The sequence below is a fragment of the Amblyraja radiata genome, chromosome 40 (genome assembly GCF_010909765.2).
Source record: "Amblyraja radiata isolate CabotCenter1 chromosome 40, sAmbRad1.1.pri, whole genome shotgun sequence".
Taxonomy (NCBI): domain Eukaryota; kingdom Metazoa; phylum Chordata; class Chondrichthyes; order Rajiformes; family Rajidae; genus Amblyraja; species Amblyraja radiata.
The window spans coordinates 9228288-9244208 of record NC_045995.1 but is presented as its reverse complement, the minus strand read 5'-3'; the positions used below and the strand labels follow the sequence as shown (position 1 = coordinate 9244208).

The 15921-nt window shown below is 56.6% G+C and overlaps 1 protein-coding gene across 1 annotated transcript; it reads right to left on the bottom strand.

Annotated features, from left to right (window-relative positions):
• Positions 1 to 435: 435 nt before the first annotated feature.
• Positions 436 to 15273, bottom strand: LOC116967589 (zinc finger protein 501-like). Its single transcript, XM_033014204.1, has 4 exons — positions 15133 to 15273; positions 6574 to 7098; positions 5949 to 6405; positions 436 to 506 (listed from the first exon to the last, which is right to left on the bottom strand). The coding sequence occupies exons 1-4, from the start codon at positions 15271 to 15273 to the stop codon at positions 436 to 438; spliced, it is 1194 nt and encodes a 397-aa protein (XP_032870095.1).
• Between the last annotated feature and the right edge of the window lie 648 nt (positions 15274 to 15921).

Below are 15921 nucleotides of genomic sequence, written 5' to 3'. Positions count from 1 at the left end.
CTGAAAGTATTTGAACATTTATAACTTTATTTGTGATGCACTTATTACTAGCATAATAGAAGTGTATAAATGTTTTAAAAGAGCCAGTGAGTAAATTTGTTTTAATATATATCCCTTAAAAGGCAATATTTCATTTTATACGGCATGCAGTTATAGATACATGAGAAGCCTAATGATTTTATACAAAGTTATTTTTTCTTGATATTGTGTTTATCCTCAGGGAAAATCTTGGCTTATTGCTGGTAAGTGTTAATCATCTCTGGAGAAGATACAGAAATCCTCGCTCTGAATAAATCAAGCCTTGTCCTGCATTAAGAAAGCCAGTTAGCATATTTTATTTTAAATCAATAATGTTTTTTTCAAAGATAACATGCAGTGCTTAAAGCATTGAGTTGGAGAAATTTGATGAAAAATTATCACTTCTAAATCGTTCATTCAGCTCTGCAAATTCAGCCCGGCACACATTGTGTGAGCATCACTAATGCATTTGATGCCATTTCCTCTTGCTGCAATGCAAGCAAAATGAGCGCATCTCATCAGAGGACCGAGCAACGTTGGACACGACAGGAGGATACCATATTTAAGCTGTAGATTGGCCTGGTGCTCTTCTGTGGAATTTCCCATTATTACTTTATGCCCTTTGTGTCCACGATCATCTCCTAATAGAAAAGGCCCACAGCAACCAAACCATCTTACTAATATGGATAAACTGATAGACCTGATGTGGTGAGTTATCTTCTCTTTTATTAACTTCTTTCACGTTAATGTATCTGAACACTGTTCAATTCTGAGGAGCAATTTGATGTCCATGATTCTTTAATGGTCTGTACAAGGGAAGACATCACTCAATCCTGGGGATCCAAAGATCAGGCTGTAAATTCAGTGCTTGGAATAATTTTCTGAGTGAAGGCTTCAAGTAAATCTGTGACGGCTGTCAGCAATCAAAGCCTCCTTTTTGTCTGTACTGTTTGCAACTTACCATAGTTCCGTTTAATGTAATTGCCAGACTGTGATGCCTGATTCTAAATTCTGAGTCATGCTATTCCATTCTTGACTTCTCCCTATAAATTATCTGAATAAGCACTGAAAGTTAGTGTTATTAGGCAACTGGACCATCCTATCAACAACTCGACAGCGGTCCTAACCTCCCATCTAATCATTGGAGACCCTTGGACTATCTTTAATCAGACCTTACTGGACTTTATCTTGCACTAAATAGTATTCCCTTGATCATGTTGCTGTACACTGTGGATGGCTCGATTGTAATCATGTATAGTCTTTCCGCTGACTAGGGAGCATGCGACAAAGGCTTTTCAGTGTACCTCAGAACATGTGACGATAAACTAAACTAACTAAATAAAAACTCCCATCTGAAGTTATTTGTCCACAGAAGGGCCCTGACCTGAAACATCGCCTCTCCATGTTTTCCTGAGATGCTGCCTGATCTGTTGAGTTACTCCAGCACTTTGTGCATTTTTTTTGTAAACCAGTATCTGAAGTTCATTTTTTCTACTGAAACTCCCAGCCTTGTTTCAAATCTCTCCATAATCTAACATCTGGATTTTTTACATTTTGGCATTATCAAATTACTGATCATTTTCTAAAGTTTATGGCCTTTTAATTTATAAATTTAATTCAATTCTGTAAGATCATTGCACAGCCCGCAAAGATGGCATTACCGCCTACCATATGTACAAAATCTTGTTTTCAGCAAAGTAAAACTAACCCAGTGAAATCCTCTGTAAAGTGGTTTGAATTGCAATTAATTTATCTTAGTGATATAGCATGGAAACAGGCCCATTGGCCCAATGAGTCCACACTGATTATTGATCACCCATTCTCACTAGTTCTATATTATCCCACTCTCTCATCCGCTCCCGACACATTAGGGGCAATTTACAGATGCCAATCAATCTACAAACCTGCGCAACTTTAGGATGCGGGAGGAAACCGAAGCACCCGGAGAAACCCCATCCAGTCACATGGGGAACATGCAAACTCCACACAGACAGCTACTGGGGTCTGGATAAAAACAAGGTCTCTAGTGCTGTGAGGCAGCAGCTTATCAGCTACATCATTATATGGATATGGTAAGCAATGACATTGAGAAAACATATTAATGCATTTTAATTCATTTGGTGGCACTGAGACACTGTGAATTGTATTAAACTTTTTTTTTAACTGATGGTTTAGCCTCTATATTGCTTCACAGAGCCACCAAGTTACACATCATTGAAACAGGTCCTTTTCAGGCCAACCTGCCCATGCCAACCAGGATGCCCCATCTTCATTAGTCCCATCTGCCTGCATTTGGCCCATGTCCTTGTCTAAACCTTTCCTATCCACGTACATGTCCAAATATATTTGTTGTTATAATACCTGCCTCAACTACCTCCTCTGGCAGCTTGTTCCATTTACCCATCAACCTCTGAAAAAGTTGGCACTCAGATTCCTATTAAATCTTTCCCATCGCACCTTAAACCTATGTCCCCGTGTTCTTGAACCCCCCTATTCTGGGTAAAATACACAATGCATCTACTCTATGCCGTTATAAAATCACCCCTCATCCTCCTGCACTCTAAGGAATAAAGTGCCAGCTTGCCCAGCCTCTCCCTATAGCTCAGGTCCTCAAGTCCTGATGGCATCCTCATTCAGACCAAAATCTGCACACAAGCTTTATCGAACTATTATTTATGCTAACAGTAATTATATATTCTCGCAAATCATAGGATTCCTTTATTACCCAGATAACTTTGTCCAGCATTGGTTGAAGTATCATGTCATTCCTGTCTGTTTTGTTCGCTGTTCACAGATCAACCCAAAGACGTTCTTTGTGACACCTGGGCTTTAATCTTGTCAGTCAAGATCTAAAAAAAGCAAAATGTTACAGTTCTATGAGGTGAAATGAGGCCACATTTAGAGTATTGTGTTCAGTTTTGGACAACAATGTTTGTCCTGAACATACAACCAAGTTAAACTGATCGCACATGACATCCTTCTCTGTCTCTTCCCCCCTCCCCCCCCCTCACTCCCTCTCCACCTCTCAGAGAGATGGATCTCCTCTCCCCCCTCCCTCTCCTCACCTCTGAACATTAATAGCCCATTATTATCTGTTATTTGCACTGTATCAGTTTATTTATTCATGTGTGTATTTACGTATATAATGGTATATGGACACACTGATCTGTTCTGTATTTATGCCTATTTTGTTCTGTTGTGCTAAAGCAAAGCAAGAATGTCATTGTCCTGTCAGGGACACATGACAATAAACTTGCTTGAATCTCTCCCCCTCTCTCCTGTCTCTCTCCCCCCCCCCTCTCTCTCTCTCCTCCCTTTCTCTTCCCCCTCTCTCTTCCCCCCAACCTCCCCCTCTCCCTCCCCACTCTCTTCCCCCTCTCTTCCCCCTCTCCCTCTCTCCCTCGCCCCCCTCTCCCCCCCCTCCCTCTCTCCCTCCCCCCCCCCCCTCGCTCTCTCTCGCTCTCTCTCCCCTCTCTCTCTCTCTCTCTCCCCTCTCTCTCTCTCTCTCTCTCCCTCTCCCTCTCTCTCTGTCTGCCCCTCGAGATAGGGCGGGGATTGGGTAAAAGGAGCCAATGAATAATATGAATATTTCATTAGACTCTCTTCACTCTACCTGCTGTACTTGTGCTTGGCTTGGTTGTATTAATGAACAATATTACCTGATTAGATTGGACACCATGCAAACAAAATATTTTCACTGTTTCTCAGTACATGTGACAATAATAAGTGTCGGCACAGTAGTGCAGCTGGTAGAACCGCTGGCTCATGGTGCCAGAGACTCGGGTTCGATTCTAACCACGGCCACTGTTTACCTGGAGTTTGCACGTTTTTCTTATGATAGCGTGTGTTTCCTCCCACTTCCCTATGGCATGCTGGCATAAACATCAATTGCCCTCTGTAAATGTGCTCCTAATATGCAGAATCGGAGATAACATAAAACTAGTGTGAGCGGGTGATGGATTGATGAGCGGCATGGACTCGCTGGGCTGAAGGGCCTGTTTGCATACTGTGCCTCTGAACTCTGAACGCTGAAGCTAAAGTGTGAGTATAAGTCGCGTTTAATGTCGCAACGGTGTATTCTGTCAACAGGTGTTGACATTGTGTCCATCCAGAATCAAGAAGAGAATGCACCCGTGGGATTGAACAGTGGGAGACGGACAATTGTTGTGAGTTAGCGCATTGTTTAGATGCTGCAGGGAATAAGTTACAGCTACAACCTGGGGACCATTGTCAGGGCAAGTCGAGGATCACAGCCGAGTCTCCCTCCCTCCGTGCAGGGTGCGGGTAGATCCGGCTCGTGGCCTGACAGCAACCCGCTGATCGGAGCGCCTCATCTCCGTCATGTGGTCTGCCTTTTAGCAGAGTGGGGGTGGTGACAGCTATGGGTGGAGGAAAACAGACAACACTTGATAATTCCATTATTTTGATTCATCACAGCTCCTCCAGTGTCTTCGATGATGGAGCTCCTGGAAAGGTGTGATGATTCACAGCTGCTGGATTTGACAAATCATTACTGCCAGAGGCTGGAAGAGGGAATTCAAGAGAAGCGGAGAGAGAGAGAGAGAGAGAGAGAGAGAGAGAGAGAGAGAGAGAGAGAGAGGGGGGGGAGAGAGAGAGAGAGAGAGAGAGAGAGCGGGAAGGGGGATATGGAGAGAGAGAAGGGGATAGAGAGAGGGTGGGGAGGGAGAGATGGAAAGAGAAAAGGGGATAGAGAGAGGGAAAGAGGGAGGGAGGGAGAAATGGAGAGAGAAGGGGAGAGGGGGAGGGTGGGGTGGGAGAGATGGACAGAGAGAAGGGGATAGAGAGAGAGAGGGTGGGGAGGGAGAGATGGAGAGAGAGAAGGGGATAGAGAGAGGGAAAGAGGGTGGGGAGGGAAAGATGGGAGAGAGAGGAGGGATAAAAGAGAGGGTGGTGAGGGAGAGATGGATAGAGAAAAAGGGATAGAGTGTGCGAGAGATAGAGAGTGTGGGGAGGGAGATAGGATGATGGCGGGACTGACATATGTTGAAAGAATGGGTCAACTGGGTTTGTATTCACTGGTATTCAGAAGAATGGGTATCTTATAGAATCGTATAAAATTAGTGAGGGATTGGGCAGGGTGGATGCAGGAAAAATGTTCCCCATGTTGGGGAGTCCAGAACTGTTAAGGCACATTTCTTAAAACAGACAACTCACAATAAGTTAGATCAACCAACACAAGCTTTACTGATCATTTAGCCGGCGAGAGTGGCAGGGGATACAAAGTCAAGTATGCAACACATACTTAACCCTCCTGGGCCATCACTCTAATGAATAAAGGCACACAGCATCTTTTGTTACTATTTTGGAAAGTGAAGTAAGTGACAGAGGCGAGGGAAAATAAGGAGATAAAAGGATGTGAGAGAAGGAGAGAGGAATGTATATTTGCAGCTTTAGGGGACATTGTTCAGGTAGCATTTGGAATATTGCATAGTTAACCAGAATGGTTTAAAAACAAGGAACTGCAGATGCTGGTTTTCAAAAAAGGACACAAAATGCTGGAGTAACTCAGTGGGACAGGCAGCATCTCTGGCCAGAAGGAATGGGTGACATTTCGGGTCGAGACTGAGGAAGGTCTCGTCCAGAAATGTTACCCATTCCTTCCAGCATTTTGTGTTTACCTAAACAGCGCCTATCTATCCACGTGGTGGTGTGCTAGCAGGCTGGAGGAGAGGGCAAAGGCCTTGCCACAGAGCGGGCAGGTGAAGGGGCGCTGGCCGGTGTGGACTCGCCGGTGCCCCAGCAGGTGGTCAAGGCGGGTAAAACCCTTACCACAAGACGGGCAGGGGAAGGGACGCTCACCGCTGTGGGTGTGCCGGTGCTGCCACATGCTGGACATGTGGGTGAAACCCTTGCCACACTCAGTGCACACAAAGGGTTTATCTCCGGTGTGTATCCGCTGATGTTCCCGCCACTCCCTTGCTCTCGTCTCAGTGGGAGCAGCTGCTCGCCGGCGTGGGCCCGCCGGTGCTGCCTCAACCCCCACAAGCTCTCAAACGCCTCACCACAGTACGGGCAGTCGTAGGGCTGGCCACTGGTGTGCACGCGGTGATGTGACAGCGCGTGGGAGGCCACGGCAAAGCGTTCTCCACACACCGGGCTGGGGACAGGGCGGTTGCCGGCGTGCACCCGCTGGTGGGACAGCAGCTGGGTGGAGCAGATGAAGCCCTTGCCACACTGGGCGCAGGTGTAGGGGCGCTCGCCGGCATGGATGCGCTGGTGCATCAGCAGCTGATAGGATTGGGTAAAGCCCTTGCCACACTGGGCGCAGGTGAGAGGGCACTTGCCAATGTGGGTGCGCTGGTGCACCAGCAGGTGACAGGACTGGGTGAAGCCCTTGCCGCACTGGGCGCAGATGTAGGGGCGCTCACCGGTGTGGGTGTGCTGGTAGTTCAGCAGATGCGAGGAACGGGTGAAGCCTTTGCCGCACTGGCCGCAGGTATAGGGGCGCTCGCCGGTGTGGGTGCGCTGGTGCATCAGCAGGTGACTAGACATAGTGAAGCACTTGCCGCACTGCGTGCAGGTGTAGGGACGCTCGCCGGTGTGGGTGCGCTGGTGGTACTGCAGGCTGTCAGAGCGGGTGTAGCCCTTGCCGCAGTCGCTGCAGGTGTAGGGCAGCTCCCCGGTGTGGATGCGCTGGTGGGTCAGCAGGCTGGTGGAGTGGGTGAAGCCCTTACCACAGTGGGTGCAGGTGTAGGGATGCTCGCCGGTGTAGGTGCGTTGATGCACCCGCAGGTTTCTTAACTGGGTGAAGCCCTTGCCGCAGTCATTGCAAGTGTAGGGCCGCTCCCCAGTGTGCATGCGCCTGTGCTGCTTCACGTCCGGCGACGACTTGAAGCCATTTCCGCAGTCGGAGCAGGTGAACGGCCGCTCATCGCTGTGCACCCGCTGGTGATCCCGCAGCCCATACACCCGGGTAAAGCTCTTGCCACAGGTGGAGCAACAATAGGGCTCCTTGCTCGTGTGCACCCACTGGTGCACCTTCAGGTGATTCTCCGTCTTGAAACTCTTGCCACAGTCGGAGCAGGTGAAGGGCCTCTCGCCAGAGTGCAGGCGGTTGTGCTGCAGCAGGTTGCTGGAGCGGGTGAAGCTCTTCCCACACTCCACGCAGTCGAAGGGGCGTTCTCCAGTGTGTACCCGCCGGTGGATCTCCAGCAGGCACGGCTTCTGCCAGGACTTGCCACACACGTCACACTCATAATTCTTCTCCTGTTGTGCCCCATCACGTGGTCCTCCATCTATGCTCACCCCCTCGAAGCTCAGCCCACACACTGAGCAGACTGATGGGGGGGCTCATCGGCTCCCTGACCACCCTCAATGGTCATTCCCCGGAGCGTCCCCGTCTCTCTCCGTCCACAGCAACGGCTCCTAAACCCTGCAAGAGGGGAACACAGAGGGTCAACAAGCTGGCAAACAGGACATTACTAGCACATATTGGGTGCGTTTATGGAAGAGGAAACCGTTATATAATTCTGAGCGGCACAGTGGCGCAGCGGTACAGTTGCTGCCTCACCGCCAGAGACCCGGTATCGATCCTGACTACGCGACTCGGCCGACCGAAAGACCTGTTTCCGCACTGCATCTCTAATCTAAATTAAACCAAAGAAGGGTCTTGACCTAAAATATCATGCATTCCTTCTCTCCACAGATGCTGCCTGACCCGCTGAGTTCCTCCAGCACTTTGTGTCTATCTTCTCCACAGATGTTGCCACACCCGCTGAGTTACTCTAGCACTTTGACATAGAGTGATACAGCGTTGGAAAGAGGCCCTTCGGCCCAACTCGTACTTGCACTCCTAGATCCCTCGGCTCCACACATTCACCCTGTGCCCCGCCATTCACAGTGAAGACCCTGCCTTGCTTTGACTTCCTAAACTGCAACACCCTCCCCACCCCGAAACTATGTGGCCTCCTCCCTGTGGCTCCCTGCCGCCGCCTCCTGCTCCTTAACTCCCTTTGCTCCCTCCCCCTTCCTCCCCACCCCCAAACAATGTGAACCCACCCCCACCTGGCTCCCTACCCCCCTTCCTCGGCTCACTTGACCCCTCTCTCTCCCCCCCAGTTCCCTGGCCCCCCATTCATCCCCCTCGGCACCAAACCCATTCCTCCTTGAATCCTCCCCCTCTTTGCTCCGTTTCCCCCCGCTACTCACTTCACCCCCTTTCCACCTCCAGCCTATCACTCTCTCTCTCTCTCTGCCCTTCTCCACTTATTTACGACCCTCTCAGATATCTCTCTCCAGACTCACCTCATTCTCTCTTTCCACCCTCCCCACTCTCTGTCTCTCTCTCTCTGTCTTTATCTCTCTCACCCCACCCCTGGTGAGAGGTCAGTGCGGGAGTGAGGTAGGTATGTTACAAAACCTACCTTCAGCGGCGCTGTAATTCTGCCACTGGCCGTGTGCGCGATTTTGGGGGCGTTTGAGGGGGGGGGGGGGCGGGGTTAAAACGGGGTTTTCCCCATCTGGTCCTGAATTACATTTGTTGGAGTGCAAGATTTTGCTAAAGAATCGTTCCTACGGCCGTTCTGTGTGTTTTTAAAATAAAATTCACCCGACAAGTTAATCGCTGGAATTATTTTAAAATCAGCTTCTGAAGCCGTCAATACCGACAACTGGGACGGATTTTATGGAGGACCAGGTAAAAGAAAGTAGTTTATTTTTATGTATAAAAGTGTTTCTTAAGATGTATTTAATTCACATTTTAAGTTGCGAAACGGTGATTTTTCCTCCCGAAGAACCGGCAGTGTTTTTGCTGCAGATATGGGGGACTAAATTCACCGCAACCTCAATGTTCTAAATGGTCCCGTTCAAGAAAATCCCACTCGCAAGCTGATTTAAATGGCCATTAATTTACAGGTATTAAACATTAAATTCCTTCCGTTTGGCCTATAAACCCATGACAATGAGATTTGTAAATTATGTTATATTGTGAATTCTTGTGTGAATGTTATTTGGACACTTAGGCAATAGGGAACAAGATGCCAATTTCCGAGTATGAAAATGGCCATAACCTTTTTAATAATGAAGATATGAAAGTGAATTAGGTGTCAAATGAAACTTCTTTATCTGATGGGATAAATTAGACTTGATTTTAAAAATCTCAAAATTTTGTAACCTTGCTAGGTGAGGGGTCAGTGGGGGTGAGGGGTCAGTGTGGGGGTGAGGGGTCAGTGTGGGGGTGAGGGGTCAGTGGGGATGAGGGGTCAGTGGGGGTGAGGGGTCAGTGTGGGGGTGAGGGGTCAGTGTGGGGGTGAGGGTCAGTGTGGGGGTGAGGGGTCAGTGTGGGGGTCAGTGTGGGGGTGAGGGGTCAGTGTGGGGGTGAGGGGTCAGTGTGGGGGTGAGGGGACAGTGTGGGGGTGAGGGGTCAGTGTAGGAGTGAGGAGTCAGTGTGGGGGTGAGGGGTCAGTGCGGGGGTGAGGGGTCAGTGCGGGGGTGAGGGGTCAGTGCGGGGGTGAGGGGTCAGTGCGGGGGTGAGGGGTCAGTGCGGGGGTGAGGGTTCAGTGCGGGGGTGAGGGGTCAGTGTGGGGGTGAGGGGTCAGTGTGGGGGTGAGGGGTCAGTGTGGGGGTGAGGGGTCAGTGTGGGTTGAGGGGTCAGTGGGGGTGAGGGGTCAGTGTGGGGGTGAGGGGACAGTGTGGGGGTGAGGGGTCAGTGTAGGAGTGAGGAGTCAGTGTGGGGGTGAGGGGTCAGTGCGGGGGTGAGGGGTCAGTGCGGGGGTGAGGGGTCAGTGTGGGGGTGAGGGTCAGTGTGGGGGTGAGGGGTCAGTGTGGGGGTCAGTGTGGGGGTGAGGGGTCAGTGTGGGGGTGAGGGGTCAGTGTGGGGGTGAGGGGACAGTGTGGGGGTGAGGGGTCAGTGTAGGAGTGAGGAGTCAGTGTGGGGGTGAGGGGTCAGTGCGGGGGTGAGGGGTCAGTGTGGGGGTGAGGGGTCAGTGTGGGGGTGAGGGGTCAGTGCGGGGGTGAGGGGTCAGTGCGGGGGTGAGGGTTCAGTGCGGGGGTGAGGGGTCAGTGTGGGGGTGAGGGGTCAGTGTGGGGGTGAGGGGTCAGTGTGGGGGTGAGGGGTCAGTGTGGGTTGAGGGGTCAGTGGGGGTGAGGGGTCAGTGGGGGTGAGGGGTCAGTGTGGGGGTGAGGGGTCAGTGTGGGGGTGAGGGGTCAGTGTGGGGGTGAGGGGTCAGTGTGGGGATGAGGGGTCAGTGTGGGGGTGAGGGGTCAGTGTGGGGGTGAGGGGTCAGTGTGGGTGGTGAGGGGACAGTGTGGGGGTGAGGGGTCAGTGTGGGGGTGAGGGGTCAGTGTGGGGGGGAGGGGTCAGTGTCGGGAGGGGTCAGTGTGGGGGTGAGGGGTCAGTGCGGGGGGGGTCAATGCGGGGGTGAGGGGTCAGTGCGGGGTGAGGGGTCAGTGCGGGGGTGAGGGGTCAGTGCGGGGGTGAGGGGTCAGTGCGGGGGTGAGGGGTCAGTGCGGGGGTGAGGGGTCAGTGTGGGGGTGAGGGGTCAGTGCGGGGGTGAGGGGTCAGTGTGGGGGTGAGGGGTCAGTGTGGGGGTGAGGGGTCAGTGTGGGGGTGAGGGGTCAGTGCGGGGGTGAGGGGTCAGTGGGGGGGTGAGGGGTCAGTGCGGGGGTGAGGGGTCAGTGCGGGGGTGAGGGGTCAGTGTGGGGGTGAGGGGTCAGTGTGGGGGTGAGGGGTCAGTGTGGGGTGAGCGGTCAGTGGGGGTGAGGGGTCAGTGGGGGTGAGGGGTCAGTGTGGGGGTGAGGGGTCAGTGTGGGGTGAGGGGTCAGTGTGGGGGTGAGGGGTCAGTGTGGGGGGGGCGACAGTGTGGGGGTGAGGGGTCAGTGTGGGGGTGAGGGGTCAGTGTGGGGGTGAGGGGTCAGTGTGGGGGTGAGGGGTCAGTGTGGGGGTGAGGGGACAGTGTGGGGGTGAGGGGGCAGTGTGGGGGTGAGGGGTCAGTGTGGGGGGGAGGGGTCAGTGTGGGGGAGGGGTCAGTGTGGGGGAGGGGTCAGTGTGGGGGTGAGGGGTCAGTGCGGGGGGGGGTCAATGCGGGGGTGAGGGGTCAGTGCGGGTGTGAGGGGTCGTGCGGGGGTGAGGGGTCAGTGCGGGGGTGAGGGGTCAGTGTGGGGGTGAGGGGTCAGTGTGGGGGTGAGTGTGGGGGTGAGGGGTCAGTGTGGGGGTGAGGGGTCAGTGTGGGGGTGAGGGGTCAGTGTGGGGGTGAGGGGACAGTGTGGGGGTGAGGGGACAGTTTGGGGGTGAGGGGTCAGTGTGGGGGTGAGGGGTCAGTGCGGGGGTGAGGGGTCAGTGCGGGGGTGAGGGGTCAGTGCAGGGGTGAGGGGTCAGTGGTGAGGGGTCAGTGTGGGGGTGAGGGGTCAGTGCGGGGGTGAGGGGTCAGTGCGGGGGTGAGGGGTCAGTGCGGGGGTGAGGGGTCAGTGCTGGGGTGAGGGGTCAGTGCGGGGGTGAGGGCTCAGTGCGGGGGTGAGGGGTCAGTGCGGGGGTGAGGGGTCAGTGTGGGGGTGAGGGGTCAGTGTGGGGGTGAGGGGTCAGTGTGGGGTGAGGGGTCAGTGTGGGGGTGAGGGGTCAGTTTGGAGGTGAGGGGTCAGTGTGGGGGGGGTCAGTGTGGGGGTGAGGGGTCAGTGTGGGGGTGAGGGGTCAGTGTGGGCTGAGGGGTCAGTGTGGGGGGGTCAGTGTGGGGGTGAGGGGTCAGTGTGGGGGTGAGGGGTCAGTGTGGGGGTGAGGAGTCGGTGTGGGGGGGGGGGTCAGTGTGGGGTGAGGGTTCCAATGTGGGGGTGAGGGGTCAGTGTGGGGGTGAGGGTCAGTGTGGGGGGGGGTCAGTGTGGGGGTGAGGGGTCAGTGTGGGGTGAGGGGTCAGTGTGGGGTGAGGGGTCAGTGTGGGGTGAGGGGTCAGAGCAGCGGGGGTCAGTGTGGGGTGAGGGGTCAGTGTGGGGTTGAAGGGTCAGTGTGGGGGGGGGTCAGTGTGGGGGGGTCAGTGAGGGGTCAGTGTGGGGTGAGGGGTCAGTGTGGGGGTGAGGGGTCAGTGTGGGGGTGAGTGTGGGGGTCAGTGTGGGGGTGAGGGGCAGTGTGGGGGTGAGGGGTCAGTGTGCGGGTGAGGGGTCAGTGCGGGGGGGGGGGTCAATGCGGGGGGGAGGGGTCAGTGCGGGGGTGAGGGGTCAGTGCGGGGGTGAGGGGTCAGTGTGGGGGTGAGTGTGGGGGTGAGGGGTCAGTGTGGGGGTGAGGGGACAGTTTGGGGGTGAGGGGTCAGTGGGGAGGTGAGGGGTCAGTGAGGGGGTGAGGGGTCAGTGCGGGGGTGAGGGGTCAGTGCGGGGGTGAGGGGTCAGTGCTGGGGTGAGGGTCGTGCGGGGCTGAGGGGTCGTGTGGGGGTGACGGGGTCAGTGTGGGGGTGAGGGGTCAGTGTGGGGGTGAGGGGTCAGTGTGGGGTGAGGGGTCAGTTTGGATGTGAGGGGTCAGTGTGGGCGGGGGTCAGTGTGGGGGTGAGGGGTCAGTGTGGGGGTGAGGGGTCAGTGTGGGGGTGAGGGGTCAGTGTGGGGGGGGTCAGTGTGGGGGTGAGGGGTCAGTGTGGGGGTGAGGGGTCAGTGTGTGGGTGTGGGGTCAGTGTGGGGGTGAGGGGTCAGTGTGGGGGTGAGGGGTCAGTGTGGGGGTGAGGGGTCAGTGTGGGGGCCAGTGTGTGGGTGTGGGGTCAGTGTGGGGGTGAGGGGTTAGAGTGGGGGTTAGGGGTCAGTGTGGGGATGAGGGGTCAGTGTGGGGGTGAGGGGTCAGTGTGGGGGTGCGGGGTCAGTGTGGGGGTGAGGGGTCAGTGTGGGGGTGAGGGGTCAGTGTGGGGGTGAGGCGTCAGTGTGGGGGTGAGGAGTCGGTGTGGGGGGGGGTCAGTGTGGGGGTGAGGGGTCAATGTGGGGGTGAGGGTTCAGTGTGGGGGTGAGGGGTCAGTGTGGGGGTGAGGGGTCAGTATGGGGGTGAGGGGTCAGTGTGGGGGTGAGGGGTCAGTGTGGGGGGGGGGGGTTCAGTGTGGGGGTGAGGGGTCAGTGTGGGGGTGAGGGGTCAGTGTGGGGTGAGGGGTCAGTTTGGATGTGAGGGGTCAGTGTGGGCGGGGGTCAGTGTGGGGGTGGGGGGTCAGTGTGGGGGTGAGGGGTCAGTGTGGGGGTGAGGGGTCAGTGTTGGGGGGGGTCAGTGTGGGGGTGAGGGTCAGTGTGGGGGTGAGGGGTCAGTGTGTGGGTGTGGGGTCAGTGTGGGGGTGAGGGGTCAATGTGGGGGTGAGGGGTCAGTGTGGGGGTGAGGGGTCAGTGTGGGGGCCAGTGTGTGGGGTGGGGTCAGTGTGGGGGTGAGGGGTTAGAGTGGGGGTTAGGGGTCAGTGTGGGGATGAGGGGTCAGTGTGGGGTGAGGGGTCAGTGTGGGGTGCGGGGTCAGTGTGGGGGTGAGGGGTCAGTGTGGGGGTGAGGGGTCAGTGTGGGGGTGAGGCGTCAGTGTGGGGGTGAGGAGTCGGTGTGGGGGGGGGGGCAGTGTGGGGGTGAGGGGTCAATGTGGGGGTGAGGGTTCAGTGTGGGGGTGAGGGGTCAGTGTGGGGGTGAGGGGTCAGTGTGGGGGTGAGGGGTCAGTGTGGGGGTGAGGGGTCAGTGTGGGGGGGGGGGGTCAGTGTGGGGGTGAGGGGTCAGTGTGGGGGTGAGGGGTCAGTGTGGGGGGGGGTCAGTGTGGGGGTGAGGGGTCAGTGTGTGGTGAGGGGTCAGTGTGGGGGTGAGAGGTCAGTGTGGGGGTGAGGGGTCAGTGTGTGGTGAGGGGTCAGTGTGGGGGTGAGGGATCAGTGTGGGGGTGAGGGGTCAGTGTGGGGGTGAGGGGTCAGTGTGGGGGTGAGGGGTCAGTGTGGGGGTGAGTGGTCAGTGTGGGGGGGTCAGTGTGGGGGTGAGGGGTCAGTGTGGTGGTGAGGGGTCAGTGTGGGGGTGAGGGGTCAGTGTGGGGTTGAGGGGTCAGTGTGGGGGTGAGGGGTCAGTGTGGGGGTTTGAGGGGTCAGTGTGGGGGTGAGGGTCAGTGTGTGGGGTGAGGGGTCAATGTGGGGGTGAGGGGACAGTGTGGGGGTGAGGGGACAGTTTGGGGGTGAGGGGTCAGTGGGGAGGTGAGGGGTCAGTGAGGGGGTGAGGGGTCAGTGCGGGGGTGAGAGGTCAGTGCGGGGGTGAGGGGTCAGTGCGGGGGTGAGGGGTCGTGCAGGGGTGAGGGGTCAGTGCGGGGGTGAGGGCTCAGTGCGGGGGTGAGGGGTCAGTGCGGGGGGTGAGGGGTCAAGTGTGGGGGTGAGGGGTCAGTGTGGGGGTGAGGGGTCAGTGTGGGGGTGAGGGGTCAGTGTGGGGTGAGGGTTCAGTGTGGGGTGAGGGGTCAGTGTGGGGGGGGGGTCAGTGTGGGGGTGAGGGGTCAGTGTGGGGGTGAGGGGTCAGTGTGGGGGTCAGTGTGGGGTGAGGGTTCAGTGTGGGGGTGAGGGGTCAGTGCAGGGGTGAGGGGTCAGTGCGGGGGTGAGGGCTCAGTGCGGGGGTGAGGGGTCAGTGTGGGGGTGAGGGGTCAGTGTGGGGGTCAGTGTGGGGTGAGGGTTCAGTGTGGGGGTGAGGGTTCAGTGTGGGGGTGAGGGGTCAGTATGGGGACGAGGGGTCAGTGTGGGGGTGAGGGGTCAGTGTGGGGGTGAGGGGTCAGTGTGGGGGTCAGTGTGGGGGTGAGGGGTCAGTGTGGGGGTGAGGGGTCAGTGTGGGGGTGAGGGGTCAGTGTGGGGGTGAGGGGTCAGTGTGGGGGTGAGGGGTCAGTGAGGGGGTGAGGGGTCAGTGTGGGGGTGAGGGGTCAGTGTGGGGGTGAGGGGTCAGTGTGGGGGTGAGGGGTCAGTGTGGGGGTGAGGGGTCAGTGTGGGGGTGAGGGGTCAGTGTGGGGGGGGGGGGGACATTACACCATCAGACTGTCTCTCTCCCTCTGTCACCAGGTCGGGTCAATGCGGGTTCGGATTCATCTTTGCTCCAGACCAGGAGCAACTGCGGCCCCGCTCTCTCTCTCTCTCTCTCCCCGCCCCGCCCCGCCGGCTGGAGAACCATCTGTGATCCCTCCCTCCACTCACTCACTCACTCTCTGTGTCTCTGTGTTACCCGGTGTCGGGGCCGGTGTCGGGGCCGGGTCAGCGCGGCTTCATCTCCATCTTGTCCCAGACCAGCTTCCGCCTCGCGCTGGCGCTCGCCCCACGTCCCAACGTCGCTCGCACACGTCAGCACGTCACCCGCAAACGTCATCACGTCACCCGCGCACGTCACCCGTAAACGTCATTACGTCACCCGTACACGTCACCCGTTAACGTCACTACGTCACCCGCACACGTCACTACGTCACCCGTGTACGTCAGCACGTCACCCACATACGTCACCCGTTAACGTCATGACGTCACCCGCGGACGTCACAACGTCACCTGCTTCACGTCCCTACGTCACCCTGTCCGTCAACCGCTTCACGTTTCTACGTCACCCGCTTCACGTCTCTACGTCACCCGCTTCACGTCCCTACGTCACCCGCGCACGTCACCCGTTAACGTCCGCACGTCACCCGTCACGTCACCCGCTTCACGTCCCCACGTCACCCGCTTCACGTCCTCACGTCACCCGCTTCACGTCCCCACGTCACCCGCCGACGTCACCCGCTTCACGTCCCCACGTCACCCGCTTCACGTCCCCACGTCACCCGCTCCCTCTCTGTCTCTCTCGCGCCGCTTCTCTCTCTGCGCGAGCTGCCAACTCTAACGCTTTCGACGTGAGACTCAACTCGCGCCCTGGAGCAATTTCTCACGCCCTCACGCTCACGACCGAGTTCTCGCGCTGAGTCCAGTCCCTGCGCAACGTGTCCATTAGCGCCGTGTGCCAGGGATGTGTGTGCGGTCCGGGGAAGCG